Here is a 26,390-nt window from a genome sequence, read left to right as displayed (position 1 = left end):
TAGTCTATATACATTTTGCTCTTAGGTCCCTCTATTCTTATCATTTATGTTGTTCCTGTCACAGATTTTTTTTTGTACATTGTATGACTAAGGTATTGTTTTTAGGCATTTGTATTTTACAACATGTAAGGAGTAAAAAAAAAGTGTTACAAATGAAAAATGCAACAAAATTGATATTTATACTAACCCATATAGTTATCTATACTGTAGATTTTAATTTTTTCATACAGCTTCAAGTTACTGTCCAGTGTCCTTTCCTTTTAAATTGAAGAACTTCCTTTAGCATTTCTTAAAGGGGAGGTTTAGAAGTAACGACCTCCCTCAGCTTTTTTTTTAATTGAAAATTTTTTGTTCTCCCTCATTTTTGAAGGAAAGTCTTTCTAGATGTATTATTCTTGGTTGATGTGTATTTTTTTTCTTTCAGCACTTAAAATATGTCATTCCTCTGCCTCTGGCCTCCATGGTTTCTGATGAGAAATCAGCTGTTAATATTATTGAGGTTTTCTTATATTACTTCTCTCTTGCTGTTTTCAAAATCATCTCTGGGTTATAATAATTTAACTATAGTGTCTCATTGTGTATCTCTTTGAGTTTATCCTGTTTGGAGTTCACTAAGCTTCTTGTTTTTGTATACTCATGTGTTTCACGGATTTGGGAAGTTTTCAGCCATTAGTTCCTCAATTTTTTTCCTACCTCCTTTCTGCTCTCTTCTTCTGAGACTCCAATGAAGCTTATGTTGATAGACATGATTTTGTCCCACAGGGACCTTGGCTCTGTTCATTTTTTGTAATTTCTTTTTCTTTCTGCTTTTCAGATGGTTAATTTCAACTGTCTTCTTTTCAAGGTCACTGGTCCATTCTTCTGCCTGCTCAAAGCTGTTGAATACTGTTGTTGAATTTTGAATTTCAGTTATTGCACTTTTCAGTTCCACAATTTCTATTTTGTTCCCTTTCATATTTTCTATCTCACTATTGAAATTCTCATTTTGTTAATGTATCTTTTTCCTGATTTTCTTTTTGTTCTTTGTTCATACTTTTCTTTAGTTCACCGATTCAGTTTAAGAAAGTTGATCTAAGATCTCTGGTTAATAATTCCAGCAACTGGGCTTCATTTGGATAGATTTTTTAAATGTGAATTGTTTATTAGAATAGCTAAAAAGGGATATTCACACTAGAGGTCATAATTTAAACTAAGTAATCAAACAAATATTCTTTTTTTCAGATTTTTAATTTTTTTATTGTATAATATAACATATATACAAAGCAAGGAAATAAAAAAGCAGTAGTTTTCAAAGCACTCTTTAACAAGTAGTTACAGGAAAGATCTCAGAGTTTGTCATGGGCTACAATATGATCCTCTCAGATTTTTCCTCCTAGTTTCTCCAGAATTTGGAGGCAAGAAGGCTTAAATATTTTTTATGATCACAATAGACTTTTTTCCTTCTTTTTTGTGGAAAATAACATATATACAAAAAAAATCTAAAAATTTCAAAGCACAGCGCCACAATTAGGTATAGAACATATTTCAGAGTTTGACATGGGTTAAAATTCCACAGTTTTAGGTTTTTACTTCTAGCTGCTCTAAAATACTGGAGACTAAAAGAGATCAATTTAATGATTCAGCATTCATATTCATTTGCTAAATCTTATCTTCTCTGTATAACTCCACCATCACCTTTGATCTTTCCATCCCTCTCTTTAGGGGTGTTTGGTCTATGGCAATTCTAAACTTTTCATATCAGAAGGGTCTGTCACTAATATGGGGTAGGGAGATGGAGCTATCTGATGTTCTGGAGAGGCTGGGCTAGGTTTCAGGACTTATCTGGACCAGGGACCCATGTGGAGATTGTAGGTTTCTGGAAAGTTACTCTAGCGCCTGGAACCTTTGTGGAATCTTATATATTGCTCTGGGTGTTCTTTAGAATTGGCTGAAATGGTCCTGGTTTGGGGTTGGCATGTTATGATAGGAAGCAAGGTCCATCTGAAGCTTGCCTAAGAGCAACCTCCAGAGTAGCCTTTCGACTCTCTTTTAACTCTCTCTACCACTGATACTTTATTAATTACACTTCTTTCCCCCCATTTTGTCAGCATGGAATTGCTGACCCCATGGTGCTAGATCTGGAATCATCCCTGGGAGTCATCTCCCATGTCACCAGGGAGACTTTCACCCTTGGATGTCATGTCTCACGTAGGGGTAATAACTTCACTTGCAGAGTTGGGCTTTGAGAGAGTGAAGCTACATCTAAGCAACAAAAGAGGTCCTCCAGAAGTAACTCTTAGGCATGCCTATAGGTAGTCTAAGCTTCTCTGCTACCAACATAAGCTTTATAAGAATAAGCCTCATGATCGAGGGCATGGCCTATAGAGTTGGGCATCTCTAAAGTTTGACACATTATCAGGGGATTTCCTGATGGTAAGGTTTAATGGTTCCATATTCTTTCTCCCATCCCTCAGGGGACTTTTCCAATTCTTTTTGATTATCTGCTTAATATACTCTAGGATGTATTCAGGCATTACAATAATCTATACAGGATTAAAGACCTCTTTCTTATTCTGGGCTCCCTGTGTGTCAGTTGTTCAAATGAGCTATACAGATAGATTGAATTAGATTATGCACTATAGAAAATTTCCATTCCAGACCAAATAAACCTTTCTTCTGTTGGTCTCAAAGAGTACCTGTGGTTCTAAAATGTAGACACTATCTTCCTTATCCCTGTTCTGAATTACTTTAGCCCCAACCTGTTCATCTTCGTTATCTCTAAATATCAGGTTATATTACAGCCTCTCAAAATCCAGAAATAATAATCACCATTCCAGATTTAATGTGTCTGCTCTAAAAGCTTACAATCTAGGCCCCTATTTTCTTGTAAGCATTTTCTAAAGGTGACCATATCATTCTTATTCTTTTGTTTCTGGCTTATTTTGCCTCACCAAATGTCCCACATGTTCATTCACATCGTTGCTTGCCTCATGACTGTGTTCCTTTTTGTAGTAGCATAACCTTCTTTCATAAGCATACACCATCATTCGCCAAGTTGGATAGTTTTAATTAAAATTTTTCCTGTGATTTGGCCATACTTTCCTGTATACTTTTATACTTCATAATTTTCTTTTTGTTGAAAACTGGGCACTTGGAGTACTATAATGTGGTTTCTCTGGTCCTCTGCATCCACACACACATACACACAAATCCTCAGGGATTTCTGGTGGTTTTACTTGTTTGGGGCTGGAGCTGCCTATTATTTAGGGAGACTCAAAAGAAGGGGGGGAATTAAAATGGGTGGTTAGTCAATTCCCAAGTCTCCTGATAGCTGCCAGTGGAAAGCCTGCTGCTCAGAAAATGAAATAAGGTCCCAATGGGATCTGCCATGAAGAAGGAAGAAAGGAAGGAAGGAGAAGGAAGGAATGAAGGAAGGAAGGAAGGAAGAGGGAAGGGGAGGAAGAAAAGACAAATAAAAGAAAGAAAAGGTGTGTTGTCTCTTCAAGTTTCCCTGTAGATACCAGTGTGAAGACAGAAGAAATTGGCTGTTGCTAAGAGGGCTGAAATCAAAGCTAGTGTCTGCACTGGTCCTTCAGGGATTCATCAGTCAAAAAAAAAAGAAAACCAAAAGCAAAACAAAGAAAGAAACAGAAGAGAAAAATAAAATAAAAGATGCCCTGCCTTTTCAAGTCGATGGGAAGCCCAAAACCACTGCTGCTAACATCTGCACTAGTCCCTCAGAGATTTGCCAAACTGATCTTGACTTGAAATCCCAATTTTTTGGTCAATCAGATTTTTACTTTTTATGAAGTCAAATTAATCATTCACTTCTTTCATGGTTAGTGGTCTTTGTATCCTATTTTAAGAAGTCTTGGTCTTTCTCAAATCATGAAAATATTATCCTATATTTCCTTTTAGAAGCTTTTTTATCTTTAACATTGAATCTTTGATCCACTTCAAATTAATTTTTGTACAAGGGGTGAAGTGGGATTAATATTTATTTTTTTCTCCATATGGAATGCCTATTGCTCCAGCACAGTGTATTGAAGACAATATTTCCCTACTGAATTGCTTTGACACTTTTCTCATAAGTCAATTGACCATATATGTATAGGTTTGTTTCTGTTCTTTTTATTCTGCTCCATTTGTTTATTTTGTCCATTTTTTGTGCTAATATACCATTGTCTTATTGTGGGTTTACGGCAGATCTTGAAAACAGGTAGTACAAGTTCTCCAACTTTCTTCTTCTTTTTCAAGATTGTCTTGTCTGTTCTTCGGTTTTTTCTTTTGTTTTGTTTGCATTTCCATATACATTTGAGTCATCTTTTCATTTTCCACACAAAAAACCTCTTTTGGGTTTTTATTATGATTGCATTGGATTTACAGATTTGGGGGAGAACTGGCATCTTAACAAACTTGAGTCTTCCAATCCTTGAACATATTATGTCTCTCATTTAAGTCTTCAATAATTTTTCTCAACAACGTTTTGTGCTTTTGACTATAGAGGTCTTTCACACTGTCACAAAGCACCTTCAGCCCTACAAGCCATGACAGCCACTGTGTACTGGACCTATATGCCTTGCTCAATAGTGTCAACTGTTACACTTTGCTTGCCTACTGCTTTTTGCTAGGCCAACCCTCCTCCCCCTTGGGGCAACATCCACAAATAGCTTTCAGCTATCTTCAGCCCCTCTTAGTATGCCTGGCACAAAGTGGGCACTCAATGACTGCATGATGAATGGAAATGTGAATACTGAAGAAATGACAACCAATGCTTAAAATTTTCCAAGAGTTCCCACTGCTTAGAAGATGAAGTTCAAAATCTGAAACTTTGATGAAAAAGGCCCATCAAAATCTGTGCCCAACCTACACTTCCCAACCTGGTTCTGGTCCCTTTCCCTCAATTTCCCAGGCACCCTCAGATCTGGTTAGAAACATTTACAGCAGTACCTGTCTCCTGGATGCAATGAGGTGGGATGGAGAAATAATAGAGGGCTAGGGCTCTGACTTTACCTGTGCGAATGCCGACATTTTTGAGCATTTTCTCTCTTTTGCTTACTTTCGACCTGGAAGGAAGCAGACCATCCATGAACCTCTCAGACCTCTCCTATAAGAGGTAATCATCCAAGTCAGTGGTGAGAAAATAAACACTGTCTAGTCAAATTCTGATTTAAGCTGAGAGTTTGCGCTGTCCTTTTAAAAGGATAGGTCAGGAACCAATAAATGATGGGCCCTAATGGGATCTAACCTATTATATTCTCCTCTAACATCCTTCAATCAGGATGTTCCATCTTCCACCTTGAATCTTGCAATCCTGTAGCATTTGCCTGGCAAGAGTTCTCAAGTATTATTATCTTGGAAAGATGAAAAAAGACTATGGCCCAGAGAGGGGCTGTGATTTTTCCCAGGGGCACCCAGCAACTAAGGGGCAAAGCCCTCTAAAACCCAGTTTTAAGGAAGGTAGGAGGATGCAGGCATTTGTTCTGGATAACCTTCAACCCCTGCTCTCTCCCAAATGCTCCACCCTGAATCCATTGTAACTGGAAATAACTAGGCTTCAGTGACAGTCCTTATCCTTAAAACATTTTCTGGTGTTGAAAGGGTGGCAACAGTGTGAGGAGCAGCAGGCAGCATTGAAAAAAATGAGAAGTTCAGTTATAAGCCTCATATTCCTGAGAACTTTCCAGGTGGTATTACAGGAAGACTGCAATCCTTTTTTTTTTTCAATCAATTTTCCATAAGAACCATTTATTAGTTTTACTTGGGAAAAAATAATTTAAAATTACAAATATATACTTACCAGTGAAAATGAAATATAGAAAAAGTACAAATTGCAGAAACAGCATCTATAAGAACCCATATGAACAAGTAGTACCTTGGTGTCTATAAAACAAGAAACAAATAACAGTTAAAGGACTTTACAGTTGGATGGGATTTTTGAAATCAAGTAGGTCAAGTCCCTTGCTCTGCTACTGGGGCTGGGTGAAGCGCAGGGTGGGGGGGATGCGGCGCGCACATACTAGTTTCTTCTGCTTTGATCTGTTTCTTCCTCACTTTGAATCTGGACTTGGCCATGTGATTTTGCTACTGGAAGCCTCTGGCCACGAGATCAACATTAGGTGGAGGAGCACCGATTAACATGATGGTCTCAAACATGGAAAGTACCTGCTGCTAACCTAACAGTCACCCCTCACACACGCAGGGGGCTCTGCAGGGGACAAAACATTGCACACCATTGCTCTCCCTTGGCCTTCAGACAGAGGTCAGAGGGAGTCAGTTCACAGATAATATTCCCTATTTTACAGATGTGAAGCTGAATCCCAGAGAAGTCACATAGCAGGGATGTTCTAGACCCAAGACTAAAGCCCAGATTTTTTGACTTCCAGTCCTCTATATTTTCATGGTATTGGTTCCTAAACCTAGTTGTGCATTCAAATCTACATGGGCAGTTTTTAATAATATGGGCTCCTGGGTCTCACTACAGACTTAAGTGAGTTTTAACAAGTTTTTTTGCATTTTAACAAGTTCCCCAGGTGATGCTGAAGCAATTAGTCTGTGAACCATCATTTGGGAAATATTTTTCTAAATCCTTGTGATTCAAATAAGTAAGCTAATATTATAAATCCCCCTTACCTTACATTCCCCCTCGTCCTCACTCCTTATCTTAATCACCCAATTCCCATAGCTTCATCTCCTGCATCCTCTTTTGTGAGTTTTAAATTCCTAGTTTGATCCTCCCTTTACAGCTTCATCATTCCCCCACCAATTTCACATGATACCAGTGGGGTTGGCACTTTGACTCTTTCTCAGGCCATTCGCCACTCTGGAACCAAGGTATTTCCTTGGGCGGAGTAACAATAATGCTAACAATCATGACAAGATTGACAACAACAGCTAACACTGAATGAGCATGTACTAGGAGCCAGGCAGGTGTTCTAAGCATTCTAAGGGTATTTTCACACGCTATGAGGAAGGTACAGATGTTCTTAACCAAATGCCACTAAATTGAGGTTCTTAATTCCCTCTGAGAGACTTATTGACTGATGCCTTGTCCTACTGACTACTCCAAGATACCTACCAGGTGAGCTGTCTGTTCACCAAAAATCAGTACTTAGGTCAATTGTACTCATTCTTCTGATTGTGAAATGTAATTAGATATTGCTTCAATCTGAGTGAAAAAAGTATGTTGTTTTTAAGAAAACTGTCAAATGGTTGGAAAAACTCAGTGAACACAGTGTAGCTCACTATAGAAAATAAATTGATTGGATTAGGCGTGGGTGAAACACTGGAAGGGTCTGAGGTAATTAAAAAAATCTAGATGGATTCCTCATTCTGACTGTTTCTTTCAGTGACTTCAAGTTCTTATCTACCTTAAAGAAATAAAAATAGGAAATCATAGCTGGTGCATTTGGATATTTAAATCAGCAAGAGAACACAAAATTCAATCAGCTAAAGTATTCTCAAAGAAAGGACCTTGACACTATATTAAAAGGTGAATGAATGATTACTTAAAATAATTTAATTAAAATAAATGCTTACAAAAACTAAAAGACAAATACTGTATGGTCCCAATGATGTGAATCGACACTCGAGAATAAACTTGGAATATGTCATTGGTAACAGAGTTCAGCAGGAGTTAGAAACAGGGTAAGATAATGGGTAATTGGAGCTGATGGAATACAGACTGTGCAATAGGACTAGATACAAAAACTCAAAAATGGACAGCACAATAATACCTAATTGTAAAGTAATCATGTTAAAATACTGAACGAAGCTGCATCCGAGCAATAGGTTCTTGTTTTGTTTTGTTTTGTTTGTTTTGTTCTTATTATTATTACTTTTATTTTTTTTCTCTATATTAACATTCTATATTTTTTTCTGTTATACTGCTAGTTCTTCTAAACCGATGCAAATGTACTAAGAAACGATGATCATGCATCTATGTGATGATGTTAAGAATTACTGATTGCATATGTAGAATGGTATGATGTCTAAAAAAAAAAAAAATGGTCAGCACAATACTGCCTAAATGTAATGTAATTATGTTGGAACGCTGAATGAAGCTGCATCTGATCTATAGTTTTTTTTTTGTTTTTTTTTCTTTCTCTTATATATTTTTGTACTTTTTATTTTTATTTGTGTTTTCTCTGTGTTATCACTTTATTTCTTTTTCTGTTGTCGTGCTATTTCTTTCTCTAAATCGATGCATACGTACTGAGAAATGATGACCATACACCTATGTGATGATATTAAGAATTACTGATTGCATATGTAGAATGGATTGATTTCTAATGTTGTGTTAGTTAATTTTTTTTAATTAATAAAAAAATAAATAAATAAATAAATAAATAAAAAAGGCTGAAAAAGAAAAAAAAATAATAAAATAAATGTTTAAAGTATGTATGTGGTAGATTGTGCCAAAAAATGACCACAATATCCCTCCCAAGCCTGTATGCAGACCACATTGTAAGGTGGTTTTGCTGCTCCTCCCCATCAAGAGATGAAATCTGTTTCTTCCTAACTTTGAATCTGGATTTGGCCACATGATTTCGTTGCTGGAACCCTCTGGCCGCCAGATGAACAGCCCAGGCCAACCTCCTCGAGGATGAGTGGCCACAGGGAGAGAGATCCCAGCCACCTCAGGCGAGACCAATCCCAGAGGTGGGAATGAAGTCATCCTAGACCAGATAGCCCAGAGAAACTGCTTAGCCAGCATCAGAATTGTGAAAAATAATGGAACATTCCTTTGTTTTAGGTCTCTACAACTGGAAGTTGTTGTGTTTTTAAAGTAGTAAAATCGAACTGATATGGGCATGAGTTTCTGTTTGAGATGATGTTAATGTTTTAGATAGTGGTGAAAGTTATACATCGTTGTCAATGTACTTAAAGTTACACAATTGTACATTTAAAAATTATTAAAATGATTTTAAGTTATGTGTATTTTGTGATGGATAAAAGTGCTCCTATTGTACTATTGTCATCCCCAATTTACAAATAAACTGCACATAGACAGGTTAATTAGCATTTCCAAGTTTATACAGTAAGTGGTGGCACCAGGATATGAGCCACCTGGGATGCAGGTCCTGCCTCCTTGAATACAGAAATACAGCTCAGGCCAGAAACTGCGAATTGGGCCATTTAAAAAAGCCCTGGCCAGGTGTGGAAGGAAGATTTTTTATTAATATCCTTTTATACATTTTGAATTTTTTAACCACATGAATTTATCAATTCAAGTATTAAAAAGGAAAAAAAAGTGCTTTGAGTAGAAGTATGTGTAGCTTCTTAAGGGAACAACTTTGAATGAGATATTGCTAATTTAGGGAGAGAATCATGGAGGGGAGTGTTGCTTTCTAAATTATGCATTTTTATAATGATTGAATTTTATATAATGAGCAAACTTTTGCAATCAGTTTTAAAAACAAAAATGTTAGAAATATATATTGTAATCCTGAATAATAGTTTTTTAAAGAGCCATGACCTCAGCAACCTGTTAGAATTGTTATCTCCAGTCCGTATTTCCAGCATTGGCTGGTCCCTGCCTTGGCCCTTGCCCACAACTGCAAGTTGACATTGACTGAGCACTCAGAATGACAGTTCTATAACTCATAATATTTCATTTAATTTCTATACACACACACGCATGGAGAATGGATTTTACTGGCCCTGTTTTACAGAGGCTCCACAGGTCAGGAAAGAACAAGGAGCCCATGTTCCAACTCTCCACAACCCCGTGCAGGAATTCCTTGGGCAGGTTTCTGTAGAGGCTTGTCTCTGTACTGTGCCACCAAACCCTTGGGTTAATGGACCAGGGTGCTTCTTTCTCACTCAGGCCAACGTAGAGGAACTTTGTGGAGAGCTTGGAGATTCCTAGCCTGGGTCTCTTGCATTTCAATCTGAAGCAGCTGGGCAAAATGGGAGAGCTAGGGCGGGCCATGGTGGCTCAGCAGGCAGAGTGCTCGCCTGCCATGCCAGAGGACCCGGGCTCAATTCCCGGAGCCTGCCCATGTTTTAAAAAAAAAAAAAATGGGAGAGATGGCTACCCTTCACTGCCTTGGTGGCTAAAAGTGGGTGGGTAGGGAAGCTAATTTTCTTCAAAGGGCTGTACCTGTGGAGGAAAACTGGGTGGGGTGATCTGCTGAATCCTGGGACCTGGGGGGGGGGGGGGGTAGTCACGTGGTTATAGGTGGGTGGAGAAGCTTTAACTCGTGCTGAGGAACCTGCCACCCAAAGTTCCCTGCAGTGTCATCTCCAAGAAGAAGCTACCAGACAGAGGAGGTATCAGCTGATAAATATGCACTACCCGAGGGCCTCAATGCAGTAGCAGCCCTATGAGGCTGTACTCTTGACCCTGTTCTCTTTTCCCCTGTTTCTGACTCTGGGGCAGGTCAGAATCTGGGGCCAGTGAGGGTGGAGGGAGAAGGCAACCAGAGACCTCTCCCTACTACATATTTCTCTACTTAAAGCTTTAATTTCTAAGACAGTTTGGAGTTTAAGCTATTACTCTGGAATAGACATTTTAATTCCAAAATGAGGCTGTTTCTGTGACTATAAGTGAATTTTTTAAAAGGGTCTAAGAGTGACTAAAAAAGCTATGGAACCTGAGTGAGATTTCATTCCGGAGCAGGGAAAGGCCTACCTCATCCAACAGGTTTAAAGAATCAGTGGGAAGGAAAAATTAAAAATAAATAAATAAATAAATAAAAACAAGAGCCGGTGGAAAGAAATTAAGCTGTTTTTAAAGTCTATGCTATTGTGTACTCACTCAACCCATTCTCTACACAGGTAAGAAAACTGGGCACTGCCTAAAGCTTCAGCTTCCTTAACTACGTGGTAAATGTGCCTCTGGGTTAGGTGCTGGGCAGTTACCAGCTGGATAATCTGCAGCCTTCCTTCCCTTAGATTGGCTTTTGAAAACTCACTATCTGTCTCAGAGATATTTCTATAATAAGACAAACAGAAGTGCCGAATTCTTACTACCACCACCTCACACTTTTTTGGATGATAGTATTACATTGTGTGAATATCCATATTTAGATTATTTCCAATCTGCCAGAGCAAATGCTAAATTTTTAAAAGTGTAACTGCTGGGTCACAGAGTATGTGCAGCTAAAATTTTGATAGATATTGCTAATTGCTATCCTTGGAGGTGTAAGAAGAGCCAATACTGTGTGTTATCAAATGTTGAGATTCTTGCTACTTTATGGGTGAAAGGTGGTATCCTGCTTGGTTTTGATTTGCACCCCTCTTATTAAAGGTGAAGTTCAGGATCTTTTCCTATGTTTAAATACCATTTATATTTCCCTTTTTTGGTGCTCTACTTATTTATTTATATCCATTGTCTCTTTTTCTATTGCATTATTAGTCTTTTTCTCATTGAAATCTTCTAATTCAGAGGCTTATGTAATGCATGTAGCACACATTGTATGGAGTCAATAAATGGCAATGCAACTAACAATACTAATTAATCTCTCCCTGAAAAGTCAGAGAAGGATGTAGGTGGGAGAAGGGAGAATGCCACACCTCAAATATCACAGAAGTCTTTTAAGAGCCATTTAAAGATTAAGGAAAATGCCTGTAATATATTTGGCAAATATGTTTTCCCAGCAAATAAACATAGCATTTATCTTCCCCTGGGGAAAGAGTGTATATTTATATAACCAAATGTATTAAGGTAATTTTTTAGATCTAAAGATGAGGAAGAAAAGAATATGGGCACTGTGCCATGAAGCAGTTAACTACTTAGCTAGGCCCTCAACGGATAAGCAGTGATGGGATTATAATCCAGGCCTTCAGGCCCCCACGCCTCTGGCACTGAGCACTAACAGAAGCAGACAGGGAAACCAAGCTCGGCAACTAGACATGGCTCCCCTCTTCAAAAGCATTTTATTCAGGGCCCACAGTATTCACTTTGGAGTGAAGTATCCCTAATTTTCTCCTCATACCCCATGCCACTGTTCACGGTTGCCATGACGCTAGGAAGATGGAGCTGCAAGTCACAAAACTCTGGAGTCAGACCTCATTCTGAATCCCACATCAAGCACGCGACCATGCACACAGATTTTTATATCTACGAGCTTAGTTCCCTTATAGGGATAATAATAGTGACTAACTCAGAGGGTTAAATTATAAAATGCACATAATACACATTGTATGGATTCAATAAATGGCAATGTAGCTAACAATACTAATTAATCTCTCCCCGAAAATTCAGAGAAGGATGGGGTTGGGAGAAGGAAGAATGCCACACCTCAAATACCACGGAACTTTAAATAGTTCTCCACGGTGCACAGTGGGCGATGCAGGGGTGCAGTGGGGGACAGAGACCCTTCTTGTATCAGGCTTGGAAGAACAAGGTGGACAACCAGCTCACCATGAAGAAATGAGGATGATTAAGCTGACTCAGGAGATGAATATCGTTTGTGGTCACTGAGTGAATCCTGGAGCACCAGGCCAGTGAGTAGAGCCAAGGTTCATTGATAGTGTATAGGTTGATGGTGATATTAGCTGCTTTATAGTCTCTGGAACAAAAACAGAATCCACAGGGCATTTAGACCAAGTCTCATTCTTATCATCTAAAAGGGAAACAGCCACCATTTTGTAAATCACCATTTTGCTTAAATCATCAGAAACAGTGAGTCCTGGGAGGGCTTATGATGGGACGTGACAGAATGGGTTCATGTTGCAGTGGGATAAAGGATTGGATCTGGTACCTCTGCTCTTACAGTAACAATGGTGTGCTGGTAAATTGTGTGTCCTAAGGGAAAAACAAACAGAGAAAAGAAAAAGGAAAGTTTATTTGTAGGATTTGACACTTTCCATGGTATAAATACTCCTACCATGGCCAGTTTCAAGCTAATTCTGATAAAACCACTTTGTGAAATTCCTACGTATTTAGTAATTGGCTCCCACAAGCTGGTGTAAGCCAGTTCCAGCACACTATTGGCTAGCAGCTATTCTTAACTCCATCAGAGCACTTAAGCCCCACTCTAGTGGTCTGCTTATCTATCAGTCTTCTTTATTTGACTGTAAGCAAGCTGAAGGCAGAGACTGTCGTCTTCAACTCTGTGTACCCAATACCCCAATACCTAGCATTATGCCTAGCTCTATAAATACTAATTAGAAGGAATTTAAAAATGAAAACCAGCTTGGTAAACATTTAAAATTTTAAGAAAGGATTTTTTACAAGCATCTGAATAAGGGGAATAAAACCCAAATCTTCCCCAAGCATTAAGTGTCAGTAGATGCTTTTGCACTGTTATAGAGCCAGGAGGGAAATAAATGGAGAAACACCTAATAACTCTAGTCAAGTTGTCATTTTCAAGGATTCGTTTTCTCAAAAAACACATCAGATAAGTGCCTTCAATTTTTTTTTTTTAATCTTGAGATGGTATGGCATATTGGAAACAGCTCTGGACAAGCCTGGGTTTGAATATTACCTCTGCATTGACTATCTTGATGAGTTCTTAGCCTCAGTGTATGAACAGTAATAATAATAACAATAATAATAATGTCACTTATCCAAATTTAATGCAATTCCTATCAAAATCCCAGGAAAGGTTTTGCAGAAACAAATTCAAATCCTTTGCCCATTTTTAAGTTTTTGTCTTTTTGTTGATGCCTTTATATAGTCTGGACATTAACCCTTATCTAATATATGGTTTGCAACTATCTTTTCTCATTCTGTAGGTTGTCTTTTTACTTTCTTGATTATTTCCTTTGATGTGCAAAAAGATTTAAATTTTGATGAAGCCAAATTTATCTATTGCTTTTTTGTTGTAGTTGCTGCTTAAGACTTTGGTGTTATATCTAAGAATCCATTGCCAAATCCCAGGTCATGAATAATTGCCCTGTTATAATTTTCAAAGAGTTTTATGTTTTTAACTCTTATAGTTAGGTCCTTGATCCATTTTGAGTTGATTTTTGAATATGGTTCCAACTTTTTCTTTTTTTTTTTTGCCTGGGCAGGCACTGGGAATCAAACCCAGGTCTCCGGCACAGCAGGCAAGAACTCTGCCACTGAGCCACCGTGGTCTGCCCACCAACTTATTTTTGACAAAGGTAGAAAAGCAATCAAATGGAGGAATGAAAGTCTTTTCAACAATGGTGCTGAATATCCATAAGCCAAACAAAAACAAAAATCTTCAAACTTGGGCACAGCCCAAAGATCCTATGGATTGATAGAAAGATCAAAGGAAAAGGAGGAGTTATAACAGAAAAGATAGGACTTAACAAATGAGTATGACTGCTGAATCACTATAAGGATATATATATTTTAGCTTCTACTGTTTTGGAGCAGCTAGAAGGAAAAACCTGAAAATGTGAATGGTAACCCATACCAAACTTTGAAATCTGTCCTGTAATTACTCGTTAAAATGTACTTTGAAAATTATTGCTTTTTTTTGGTATATATATTATATTTCACAATAAAAAGCATTTTTTTAAAACCCTCAACCTAACTTTACACTTTTTATAAAAATTAACACAAAATGGATCACAGATGTAAATGTATAAGGTAAAACTATGAAACTTTTAGAAAAAAATATAGGAGAAAATCCTCAGGATCAAGGGGCTAGGCAAAGAGTTCTTAAGATTTGACACTAAAAGCATGATCAATAAAAAGAAAAAGTAAAAATTGGACCTCATAAAAATTAAAAGCTTCACTCTGTGAAGAATTCTGTTAAGAGGATGAAAGGAGAACCTATGGACTGGGAGAAAATATTTGTAAACCACATATCCAACAAAGGATTAGAATCTAGAATATATAAAAATCTCTCACAACTCAACAGTGAAAAAAATATGTCTCCAATTAGAAAGAAATCAAGAGCCATGTCATTGAAGAGTATATACCATTGGCAAATCACTACATAAAAAGATGTTCAACATCATTAGCCATCGAGGAATGGACATTAAAATCACAATGAAATATCAATACATACTTATCAGAGTGATTAAAAGAAAAAATAGTGGCAACACCAGAAATCGGTGTGGATGCAGAGATTTGGATCATCATACATTGCTGGTGGGAATGTGAAGTGGTTTGCTGCCACTCTGAAAAAGTTGACAGTTTCTTATAAAACTAAGAATACAATTACCATATCCCATCAAGTACACTCTTGGGCATTTATCCCAGAGAAATGAAAACTTATGTTCACATAAAAACTTGTACATAGCAGCTCCATTTGTAATACATCATAAATGGAAACAACCCAGGTGCTCTTCAATGGGTAAATAGTTGAACAAACTGTGGTTCATCCATATTATGGAATATTACTCAGCAACAAAAAAGAATAAATTGTTGTTACACACAACAACTTTGATGAATCTCTAGTAAATTAGGCTTACTGAAAGAAGTTCCCAAAAGTTGCATAAAAGTAACATTTATATGTCACTTTCAAAATAACAAAATTATAGAAATAGACATAAAATTAGTCATTGTCAGAGCAATGGGTTTGAGGAGGGAGAAGGATGGGTAGAAGGTGAGTGTGGTTATCAAAGGGCAATAGGAGGAATCCCTGAGGTAATGAACATGAAGGATCCTTGTGGTGCTACAACTGGTCTGTATCTTGATTGTGGTGTTGGATACACAAACCTACACATGCGATAAAATTGCATACAATTATATACACAATTGCATCTACACAAATGAGTATAACTAGGGAAATCTAAATAGAACAAGTAGATTATATCAATATCAATATCTTTGTTGTGATATTATACAATAATGTTACAAGGTGTACTTTTGGAGGAAACTGGGCAAAGGGTAGATTGATTGTTCTGAATTTTTTCTTACATGTGAATCTATAATTATCTCAAAGTTTTTTAAGAAAGTTTAATCTAAAATACTACTGACTGTTTTAAACAAAGAATAAAAATGTACTGTGGGGCTTATAGCATCGGTAGAAATAAAACAATAGCATAAAGAGTGGTAAATGAAATTGTACTGTCCTGAGAACATAATGTTCTATATTGTAGAATACTTTAAATCCAAGGTGCATTGTGATAAGTTAAGACACATACTGAAATATATAGTGTAGCCGCTAAAACTAATACTAAGAACTATCGCTAAAATAAATTAAGGAGATAAAATGGAGTATTATACTAGAAAATACTTAATTAATCTAAAAGCAGGCAGAAAAGGAGAAAGAATTGATGGGACAAGTAGAAAATAAATAACAAAATGGTAACAAACTCAAGCATATTGGTAGTTACATTAAATTAAATTAAATGAACTAAACAATTCCAATTAAAAGACAGAAACTGTACTGGACTCTTTTTTAAAGACAAAACTATATTCTTAACAAACAAAACACTTTGTTTTTTTTTGTTGTTTTTTTTTGGCATGGGCAGGCTCCAGGAATTGAACCGTGTCTCCGGCATGGCAGGCGAGAATTCTGCCACTGAGCTACCATTGCATCTCCTAAAAACACTTTTAAACAAAAGGGACAAAGAAAGGCTGAGAGTGAATGGATATTAAAATATGTACCATGCAAACAGTAATAATAAAAAAGCTGCAATAGCTATATTAATATAAGACAAATCAAACTTCAAGAGGGGTGTTATAAGAAGCAAGGAGGACAGTTGTAATAAAAGAATGATCAATTCACTAGGAGTACATAATTATAAATATGTATGTCCATAATAATATAGCTTCAAGCATATGAATAAAAAATTGACAAAACGAAAAGAGGAACAGACAAACTCACAATCCTATTGTTAGAGGTTGTAATATATCTCTCTGTAATTGGTAAAATTGGCATATAGAAAATAAGTCTACAGAAGATTTGAACAAAGGTGTTCATCAACTTGACGTAATTGCCATTTATAGCATATTGCTTAAAATAATGGTTGAATAGCATATTGCTTAAAGTAATGGTTGAATATACATTCTATTCAAGTGAAAACAGAATCTTCACCAAAACTAACCATTTGCTTATTTATAAATCAAGTCTAATTATCAAATTTCTTTTTTCAGATGACTGAAAAAAAATGTGGAGTATGTTCCCTGGTCATAATTACATTAAATGAGACATTAATGACAAAAAAGACAAAGAAAAAAAATACTCAAATGTCTGGAAATTAAGCTACACACTTCTTAATAACCCACATGTCAAAGAAGAAATGAAAATGTGAATTTGAAAATATATTGGACTGAAAATACAATATATCAAAATTTCTTGGTGAAGTTCCTGCAATGCTTAGAGGGCAATGCATTGCTTCAAATGCATAGATTAGGAAAGAAGAAAGGTATAAAATCAATGATCCACTTCTATAATATGAAGCTAGATTAATGAAAGCATATCAAACCCAAAGAAAATAGAAGGAACCAAAATTAATAAAGAGTAGAAACCAATGAAAGATGAACAATAGAGGCAAAAAACAAGGCTGAAAGTTGACTGTATGAAAAGAATAATAAAGCTGATAAAACCTAGCAACACAGATCAAGAAAACAAAAAAGACACAAATTACAACATTAGGAATGAAAAAAGTTATTACTATAGATGCTACAACATTAAAAGACAATAATAATATATTATGATCAACATAATGCCAATACATTTTACAACTTAAAGGAAATGGAAAAAATAACTTGAAAAATATACCTGTATAAAATAATGCAAAAAGTAATATAAAATCTGAATAATTTCACTTTTCAAAGCAAATTACTCCATCTGTGCCAGTTTGAAGCTACTATGTACCCTAGAAAAGCTAAATTCCTTACTCCTCATTCAATATTGCTGGGTGGGATCTTTTTTATTGTTTCCATGGAAATATGACCCACCCAACTATGGGTAGTAAATTTTGATTAGATGGTTTCCATGGAGAGGTGTCTCTACCCATTTAAGGTGGGGTTGCTCACTGGAGCCCTTTAAGAGGGCACCATTTTGGAAAAAGTGCAAAACCAAAAGAGCCCACACAGCCAGAGATCTTTGGAGATGAAGGAAAATGCCCCTGGGGAAAGTCAGTGAAGAAGCTGGGAGAGAAAGCTAGCAGACATTGCCATGTGCCTTCACAGCTGAGAGAGGTGTCCGGAATCCAAAGACCCCAGCAGACGCCAGCCATGTAACTTCCCAGATGAGAGAGCTGTTCTGGAGAGCATCAGCCTTTCTTGAGTGAAGGTAACTTCTTATTGGTGCCTTAATTTGGACATGTTCATGGCCTTAGAACTGTAAACTTGCAACTTAATAAAGTCTCCCATTTAAAAAGCTGTTCTTTTTCTGGTATATTGCATTCTGACAGCTTACAAACTAAAACACCATCATTAAAGACTTTTCCACAAAGGAAACTCCAGCACCAGGTTGCCTTCGTTGGTCAAAGGTACCAAACATTTAAGAAATAAATAATACAATCTCACCCAAAAAAGAGGGAATACTTTTCAGTCTATTCTACGAAACCAGAATAACTTTGATATCAAAACCTGTCAAGGGTATTTCAAGAAAAAAGTTGCAGGCCACTATCTCTCAAGAACAAAGAATCAGAAATCATAAAGAAAATAGCAAATTAGAAAATATTTACAATGTCATGTAAATGTTGGGAAGGATGTGAAACAACTGAAACTCTCATATATAGCTAGTGGGAAAGCAAAACATATCACAGCCACCTTGAAAAACAGTTTGGCAGTTTTTTATAAAGTTGAAAATATACTCACCATATGTATTAATTTTTATTGTTGCATTTAAAAATAACCACAAATTGAACAATTTAAAACAACACCAGGACTCTCGTGTTTTTCACCTTTGTCTTTGCAAGAGTACCTGCATGTCCTTTCACAGATGTACCTAGAAAATTTTCTGCCTATTTACTCTATACTGTGCTGAACCCTTAAATTCTTTCTTGCAGTATGGCCAAGAACCTGGAAGCCAAAATCTAGCAACATATTTTGGCGAGCCAGCCAGGAGGCCTCTCTCTCTTCTCTGACCATTGGGACTGTTGAGTACTGGGAGGCTTGGCTATATGCTTCTGCTTTTTTTTCATCTTGCTTGATTCATTTCAATCCTCTCTTATATCCTCATGCAATTCTGTTTCTCTAGGAATCTAGGGGCTCTGATCTGAGGAAATGGAAGCCAAATGTGCCAGTTTGAATCTGTGGTGGACCCCAGAAAAGCCATGCCCTTTAATCCTCATTCAATATTGCTGGGTGAGGGCATTTTGATTGTTTCCATGAAGATGTGACCCACCCAACTGTGGGTGGTAACTTTTGATTAGATGATTTCCATTGAGGTGTGTCTCCACCCACTGAAGGTGGAGTTGCTTACTGGAATCCTTTAAAAGAGGAAACATTTTGGAGAGAGTCCCTTTTTGTAGAGCCACGTGAAAGCCAGCAGATGCTGCCATGTTTGTCATGTGCCCTTACAGCTGAGAGAGAAACGTTGAACTTCATCAGTCTTCTTGAACCAAGGTATCTTTCCTCGGATGCCTTAAGTTGGACATTTCTATAGACTTGTTTTAATTTGGACATTTTCTTGGCCTTAGAACTATAAACTAGCAACTTATTAAATTCCCCTTTTTAAAAGCCATTCTGGTTCTGGTATATTGCATTCTGGTGGCTAGCAAACTAGAACACCAAATCAAGTCCCCTTGCTTCTTTCTCCCCATCCCCCCAAGGCTCTCCAAGACTTCCCCACACTCTCTCTTTTCCTCCCCTCTGAGGACCCACATCTCCTTCTTCCTGCTGTTTCTGTTCCCCTTTTCAGCTCTTCAACAGAGGTCCTCTCCCCTGCCTTCATGAGATTCTCCCTCTTTCCCCTCTGTCTGGCTTTCAATGCCTTCTGAGACATTCCATCTTTTGTAACACAGGATTCTGGGCTAAGAACTCTTGTACCAAACAAGGTGTTGTCTTTGACATTCTAGGGAGTCACCTCTGGTTTAGGCCCATGGGAATTGGGTACTTTCCAATGGGAGTGTCTCCTCTTAAGACCTTGATTGTTTAGTCTCTACTGAGACCTACTGTGGTCACATATAAAGCTTCCCCTCAAGGTTATGCTCGCTTTCTAGCCCCCAGGTAACTGGAAACTTAAGAGGACAAAGGTATTCCCAGGAGTGATGTCCTAGACTTCTCCAAGGTGGGGCAAGTGCCCCCATTTCAGGAGCATAGGTTTAGATATCTCCTGGGGAGGAACATCCCGGAATGCTCAGCAACAGTACTCCCCATGTTCCCAAGTAATTGGGCTAGTGGAGAGGACTCCTCAAGAGCACTGCCCTGGAATGGGAAACCTTTGCAAGTGTAGGTCCAGATATTTCTCAGGAAACGTGTCCAGGGATTCCCAGCAACTGTATTCCCCATTTGCTCAAATGACTGATGTGGCAGAGAGGGAAACATCCAGCTCTGATGCACATTGTGACACACTATGGTCACATTTGTGCTAGTGAGTTTCCTCTTTTTCCTTTTCCAGAGAAAATGAGAAATGCCAACAGTCAATATAAGCTAAAAAATGAGGAACCATAGGCCTCAAATGGGGCTCTCAGTTACAATCCCTAAAAGACAGGAAAAGTAATAAGAAATTCCCCATGTCCAGATGTTTGTAGCTCTCTATCAAAAGAAGGACATGAGAAAGACTTTTCACTTGTGTTCTGCCATGTCTCAATTTCTATTAGAAAAAAAAAAAATCTTCCTAATAATCTACTTTTAAAACTTGTTGGCTAAAAGGCATGAGAAAAATGTATCATCAAACTAGTTAGTTGTAATAAGCTGTGGGAGATTACTCAGGAGAAAGAGGAAAATCTGGCTTTGTTCCAGAGGAAATCAGTGGAAGCCCCAAAGAAGTATATTAATATAAGTTCATATTCCTGGGAAGGGTAGATTTTGTTGGGCACCCATTTCATCAACAAATCTGCCCCAACATTCTGAGAAAGCAGCAAAAGCTCTCCATGGGCCGGCAAACTCCCATTAATGACCTATTAAAACTGCCTTTTCTGTATTTAACAATTGAGACAAGGCTGAGGAGGAGAAGGCAAAGAGAGGTAAGCAGCAAACCAGAGTACAGGCTCAGTTTATTGCAGTTGCTGTCAAAAGTGCCCTGTCGCCTCAAGCCACCTGAATCATGGCTTCAAGCCTCAGGCTCTTGCTTAAACTTGAGTCAGAGGGCCAGTGCCAGAGAAAGTGCCGAAACACAGGAGACAACCTTCACCCTCAAGACCCACCAGGGCCTTGCCCCAAGTGCCACCAACATAGGCATGGAGCCCAGGGAGGTTGTACAGTGTCCCAAAGTGGGGCCAGGATAGCCCCTCAAGCCTTGCTTGTAGCAAACAAAGAAAAGTGAGGATGCCTGAGGCTGCTTATGGCCCTGCTGACTTTACATCTGACCATCAACCTAAAGGAGCCTCAGATGACACTTGACATGGCAGGTACTCTGTTCTGAACTGTCACTCTGGGCCTACCTCCACTCAGACTTGCCTAGTTACAGGAGTTGACGGTAAAGCCAAAACTAAAACCTTCTCTAACCCCTCCCCTTTGTATACTTGGAGACATTCTGGTATCCCATCAATTTCTCACTGTCCCTGAACGTCCCATCCCCCTTCTAGGGAGGGATCTTCTTCTCTCCCTAGAGGACATTTTAAAACTATCAAGCACAACTAGTATTTAGTCCTTGTTTGCCCTGAGGCCCCTACTAAATTGAGACCTCTTAGCATCTCAAAGGACAGACATCCTTAAGCAAGTAAACCCATCTATATAAGATGAAGGAATACGAGGGCTAGACTACAAGTAATGATACACACAAGTTTTCAATCTTAAATCTTAAAAACGCATTTTTGTTTCCCTCTTCACCCTAACTCTCAATACCTATTTGCTGTTGAATGGCAGAAACTTAAAAATAATATTCCCACACTATTCGCTCTAGACAGTGCTACCCCAAGGGTTCCAAAATAATCCTCATATCTTTAAAAATATCTTAGCAGCAGACGTTACTTCTAAGCCTCATTCTTTCGTCTCATTCCCCAGATAAACAGGAACAAGCCAACCAGTTAGAATTTACTCTTGGATCTGAAGGATGGCCATTTCCTGCCCTACTCCCAAGTCTCACTTAGCTAATGCCTCTCGCAGGCCCACTTAATTCTATCCTCTTGTTATTGATCAGCCCTTGCATTTTTAAAGTTCTCACCAAGTTTGTTTCTTCCAGATTTTCACAAGAAACTTTCAAAACAAACTTCTCCTCACCAAAGGCTATGCTGCTTTTCGCAGTGCTCAACTAGCCACAACCAACAGCATAGACAGAGACTTCTATACTCCCACAAGTAGGGCCTCCAACCCACTGATAGTTGAAGCAATTACAGAAGACAGACCATCCGCCCCAAATTTCCTTAAAATTAAGGGGCATTAGAAGTCTCTCAGGAGGAAATGATGCAGGGTTAGAATTAGTGTGGTGGCTGGCTAAGCAAGGGGCAAACTTCAAAAAGTGGTCAGGCCTCAAGGAGAGAGATATCTCTGAAAAGAACAGCAACAAACAGCACCCAGGGGCTAAACAACCCCAACCTGAGTAAGTCACTGTTCTAGTCTGCCAAAGCTGCCAGAATGCAACACACCAGAGATGGATTGGCTTTTAATAAAAGGGGACTTATTTAGTTACATATGGTTCTTCAGAGGAAAGGCAGCTAACTTTCATCTGAGGTTCTCTCTTACACGGGAAGGTATGGGGAGATCTTTGCCAGCCTTCTCTCCAGGTTTCTGGGTCCCAACAGTTTTCCCCAGTGCGATTCCTTTCTGCATCTCCAAAAGTCTGGACTGAGCTGCAAGTGCTGGGATGAGGTATGCTGAGCTGCTTGGGCTGTGCTACACTGAACTCTCTCTTTTAAGCTTCCTATGAATTAAATTAAACACCACTCATTGAGGAAGGTACCCCTCCCAGAGACTGCAGATGCAATCAGCCATAGACAAGTTCCACAAGCTAGTGATTCAAATCCACAGCAACAGAACTAAGCACTATCACCTGGTCAAGTTGACACCTGAACCTAATTACCACAGTCACACACAGGGAAGAATGGGGCCAGCAGACATCCAAATGCACTATCTACCACCAGGCACTGCCCTGGGAAGAAGGGAGGATAGGAGGAAGTGCCCTGAACAAGGAAGGTGGGGGGGGGGAGGTAGAGTAAGTAAAGCTATTCTATAAAAGCAAACGGCCCCACTTGCCTCTTGCTTCTAGCCTTTCTCACCTCTAACTTTGCAAGAGTGCCTACATGTCCTCTCATATGTGTACATAATAAATTTTCTGCCTGTTTGGATTAAAAACATTCATTGGATAGGATTAACACCATATTAACATCAGAAGAAAGGATTAGTGATCTTGAAGACAGTTCAGCAGAAATTATCCAGAGCTAAGTAAACAGAGAAAAGAGAGCCTCAGTGATTTCTGCGACAATGTTGACTGAAATATATATAACAGAAAGTCCAGAAGGAGAGTAGAGAGTGAATGGACTAGAAAATATTTTAATAAATAATGACCCCAACTTTCCTAATTTTACTAAATTTATCAACCCAGATATCCAAGAAGCTAATGAAAACTCGAGGAAGATAAATACACAGGAAACAACACCAAGGCAGATCATAGTCAAACTGCTGAAAATCAAAAATAAAGAGAAAATCTTAAAAGCAGCTGGAGAAAAAGAGACATATTCCATTTACAGGATAAATGATAAAGATGGCTAATTTCTCATAAGAAATAATGGAGGTCAGAAGACATTATAATAAGAGCTTTAAAAGGTCAAAAGAAAAGAAAATTGTCACCTGTTAAATTCCATATCCAGTGACAACATCCTTCAAAGAATGAACAAAAGCAAAATAAAGACATTTTTCAGATAAATAAAAGTAAGAGAATTTGCTTACTTGAGAGCACTTCAAGAAATGCTAAATATAATTCTTTGGGTAGAAGGGAAATAATTCCTGATGAAGTCCTACACCTCAAATATTTAACAATCTAACAAGACACTTCTAAATAATCCATGGCTCAAATGAGTAATAAGGAACATCTAAAATATTTTAAATTGAATGATGATGAAAACATATGTCAAAATTTCTAGAATGCAATTAAAGCAGTGTTTACAGGGATAGCTTTAAATACTTATATCTAAAATCAATCACCTAACCTTCTCTCCAAACATATTAAAAAGCAAATCAAACCCTAAAAGAAGTAGAGGAGAGAAGATAAGACATAAATAAAATAGGAAAATAAACTTGCAAAAGAAAAAACCAATAAAGCCAAAACTTAGTAAATTGAAATGATTCATAAATTTGATAAAACTCTAGCAAGAATGACTAAGAAATTTCCAGGATAAGAATATAAACAGTGGCTGCTCCGCTGATCCTCAAGATAGTATATGGGTAATAAGAAAATATTAACAATTAATGCTGATGAAATTTAGACAACATAAGTGAAGTTGTTAAATTCCTTGAAATTTAACATGTACCAAAGCTGAAACATGAAAAAATAGAAAATCTCAAACATCCTATATCTATTAAAAATTAGAAATTTTAATTAAAACTTTTCCCACAAGGAAAACTCAAGGCCAAGATTTGCTTCACTGGTAAATTCAATGAATAATTTAGGGAAGGAATAATATCAATCTTTCAGATTTTCTTTAAGAATATACCTCAATTTATTTTATGAGGAAAGCATAGCCCAGATATCAAAATATGACAAAGACACTACAAGAAAAAAACACAGACCAATATCCCTCATAAAAAAAATATAGAAAAATCCTAAAATAATATTAGTTAATAAAATCCAGCAATATATAAAATAATCTAACAAGATCAAATGGGATTTATCCCAGGAATGCAGGGGTGGGGGGGTGGGGGGTTAACATAAGAAAGGAAATCAGTGTAATTCATTTTATTAATAGAGTGAAGGGAGAAAAAAGCACATGATCATCTCAATTGACACAGAGAAGACATGCAACCAAATCCAACATGATTTCTTAAACAAACAAATAAACAAAACTCAGAAAGCTAGGAATACAAGGAAACTTCCATAACATGAAAAAGGGAATTTATGAAAACCCCTCAGCTAACATTATACCCAGTGATTAAAAATTGAAAACATTCCTCCTAGGATCAGGAACAAGACAAGGGAGATGCTTTCACCACTACTATTTAACACTGTACTGAAAGTTCCAGCAGAGAATTAGGCAAGAGAAAGAAAAGGCATTCAAATTGAAAAGGAAGAAGTAAAATAATCTACTGGCAGATGACATGATTCACTATAATAAAATCTCCAAAAATACACACTTGCACACACATATAAAGACACAAACACACACCTAGTAGAATAAATAAAGGAATTCAGCAAAGTGTCTGGGACAAGAGCAACAAGTAAAAATCAGTGTTTCTGTATACCAGGGACAAATAATTCAAAAAGGAAATTAAGAAAATGTCATTTGTAATAAATAGCATTCAAAAAATAATTCCTAGGAATAAATTTAACCAAGTTGGTGAAGGGCTTGTACACTGAAAACTAGAAAATACTGCTGAATGAAATTTAAGAAGACTTAAATAAATGTTAGAACATCCTTATTCATGGATTAGAAAATTTAATATTGCTAAAATGGAAATATTACCCAAAGAGATATACAAATTCCATGCAATCCCTACCAATTTCCAACAATACTTTTGGAAGAAATAGAAAAGCCAGTCCCCAAATTCATATGTAATTGTAAAAGGGCCCCAACTAGCCAAAAGAATACAGAAAAAAAATAAAGTTTGAGGACTCATATTTCCTGATTTCAAAAGGTACTAAAAAGTGAGCGCAATTAAAACAATGTGATAATGGCATAAGCATATAGACTAATGGAATAGAACTGACAGTCAGAAATTAACCATACAATTATGACCAATTGATTTTTCTAAAAGTAGTTGTTTTATTTAGATAAATTCACATACTATACAATTCATCTAAAGTGCATAATCAATATTTTCTAGTATACTCACACAGTTGGGCGTTCATCACCACAATCAATTTTAGAACATTTTTACCTTCAGAAGGGTTCACCATGTTATACAGTGCCATATTTCATTCTCTGGCTTTCCTTCTAGTGTCATACACAACCCTAATTTTCCCTTTCAACCACAATCACACCCACATATCATTCCTGTAAATTACACTCATTATAATGTGCTACAATCAGCTCCATCCATTTCAAAATGTTTAAAAACAACCTCATTACGTATTCTGCATAAATTAAGCATCAACTCCCTATTTTTTCTCTTCATCCTACTTCTGGTGACCTATGTTCTAGATATTAATACCATGAGTCTGCTGGTTATATTTAGTTCATAGTAGTGAGGTCATACAGTATTTGTCCTTCTGTGTCTGACATATTTCACACAACATAATGTCCTCAAGATTCATTCACGTGGTCATATACATCATAACTTCATTTCTTCTTATAGCGGCATAATATCCTATCATATGTATATAACA

General features: G+C 37.4%; 1 protein-coding gene across 8 annotated transcripts in view; it reads right to left on the bottom strand.

Annotated features, from left to right (window-relative positions):
* Positions 1–26,390, bottom strand: part of GDPD4 (glycerophosphodiester phosphodiesterase domain containing 4) — a 220,157-nt gene that overhangs the window by 57,171 nt on the left and 136,596 nt on the right. For all 8 annotated transcript variants that reach the window (XM_077113504.1, XM_077113505.1, XM_077113510.1 and 5 more), the window contains 3 exons: positions 12,350–12,497; positions 5,780–5,862; positions 4,993–5,045 (listed from right to left, as the gene is read on the bottom strand). In XM_077113504.1, coding sequence (XP_076969619.1) covers positions 4,993–5,045; positions 5,780–5,862; positions 12,350–12,497 — 284 coding nt within the window. The remainder of the gene's footprint in view (positions 1–4,992; positions 5,046–5,779; positions 5,863–12,349; positions 12,498–26,390) is intronic.

This window comes from Tamandua tetradactyla, chromosome 8, assembly GCF_023851605.1.
Source record: "Tamandua tetradactyla isolate mTamTet1 chromosome 8, mTamTet1.pri, whole genome shotgun sequence".
Classification (NCBI taxonomy): Eukaryota; Metazoa; Chordata; class Mammalia; order Pilosa; family Myrmecophagidae; genus Tamandua; species Tamandua tetradactyla.
This window is presented reverse-complemented; position numbering and strand designations above follow the sequence as displayed.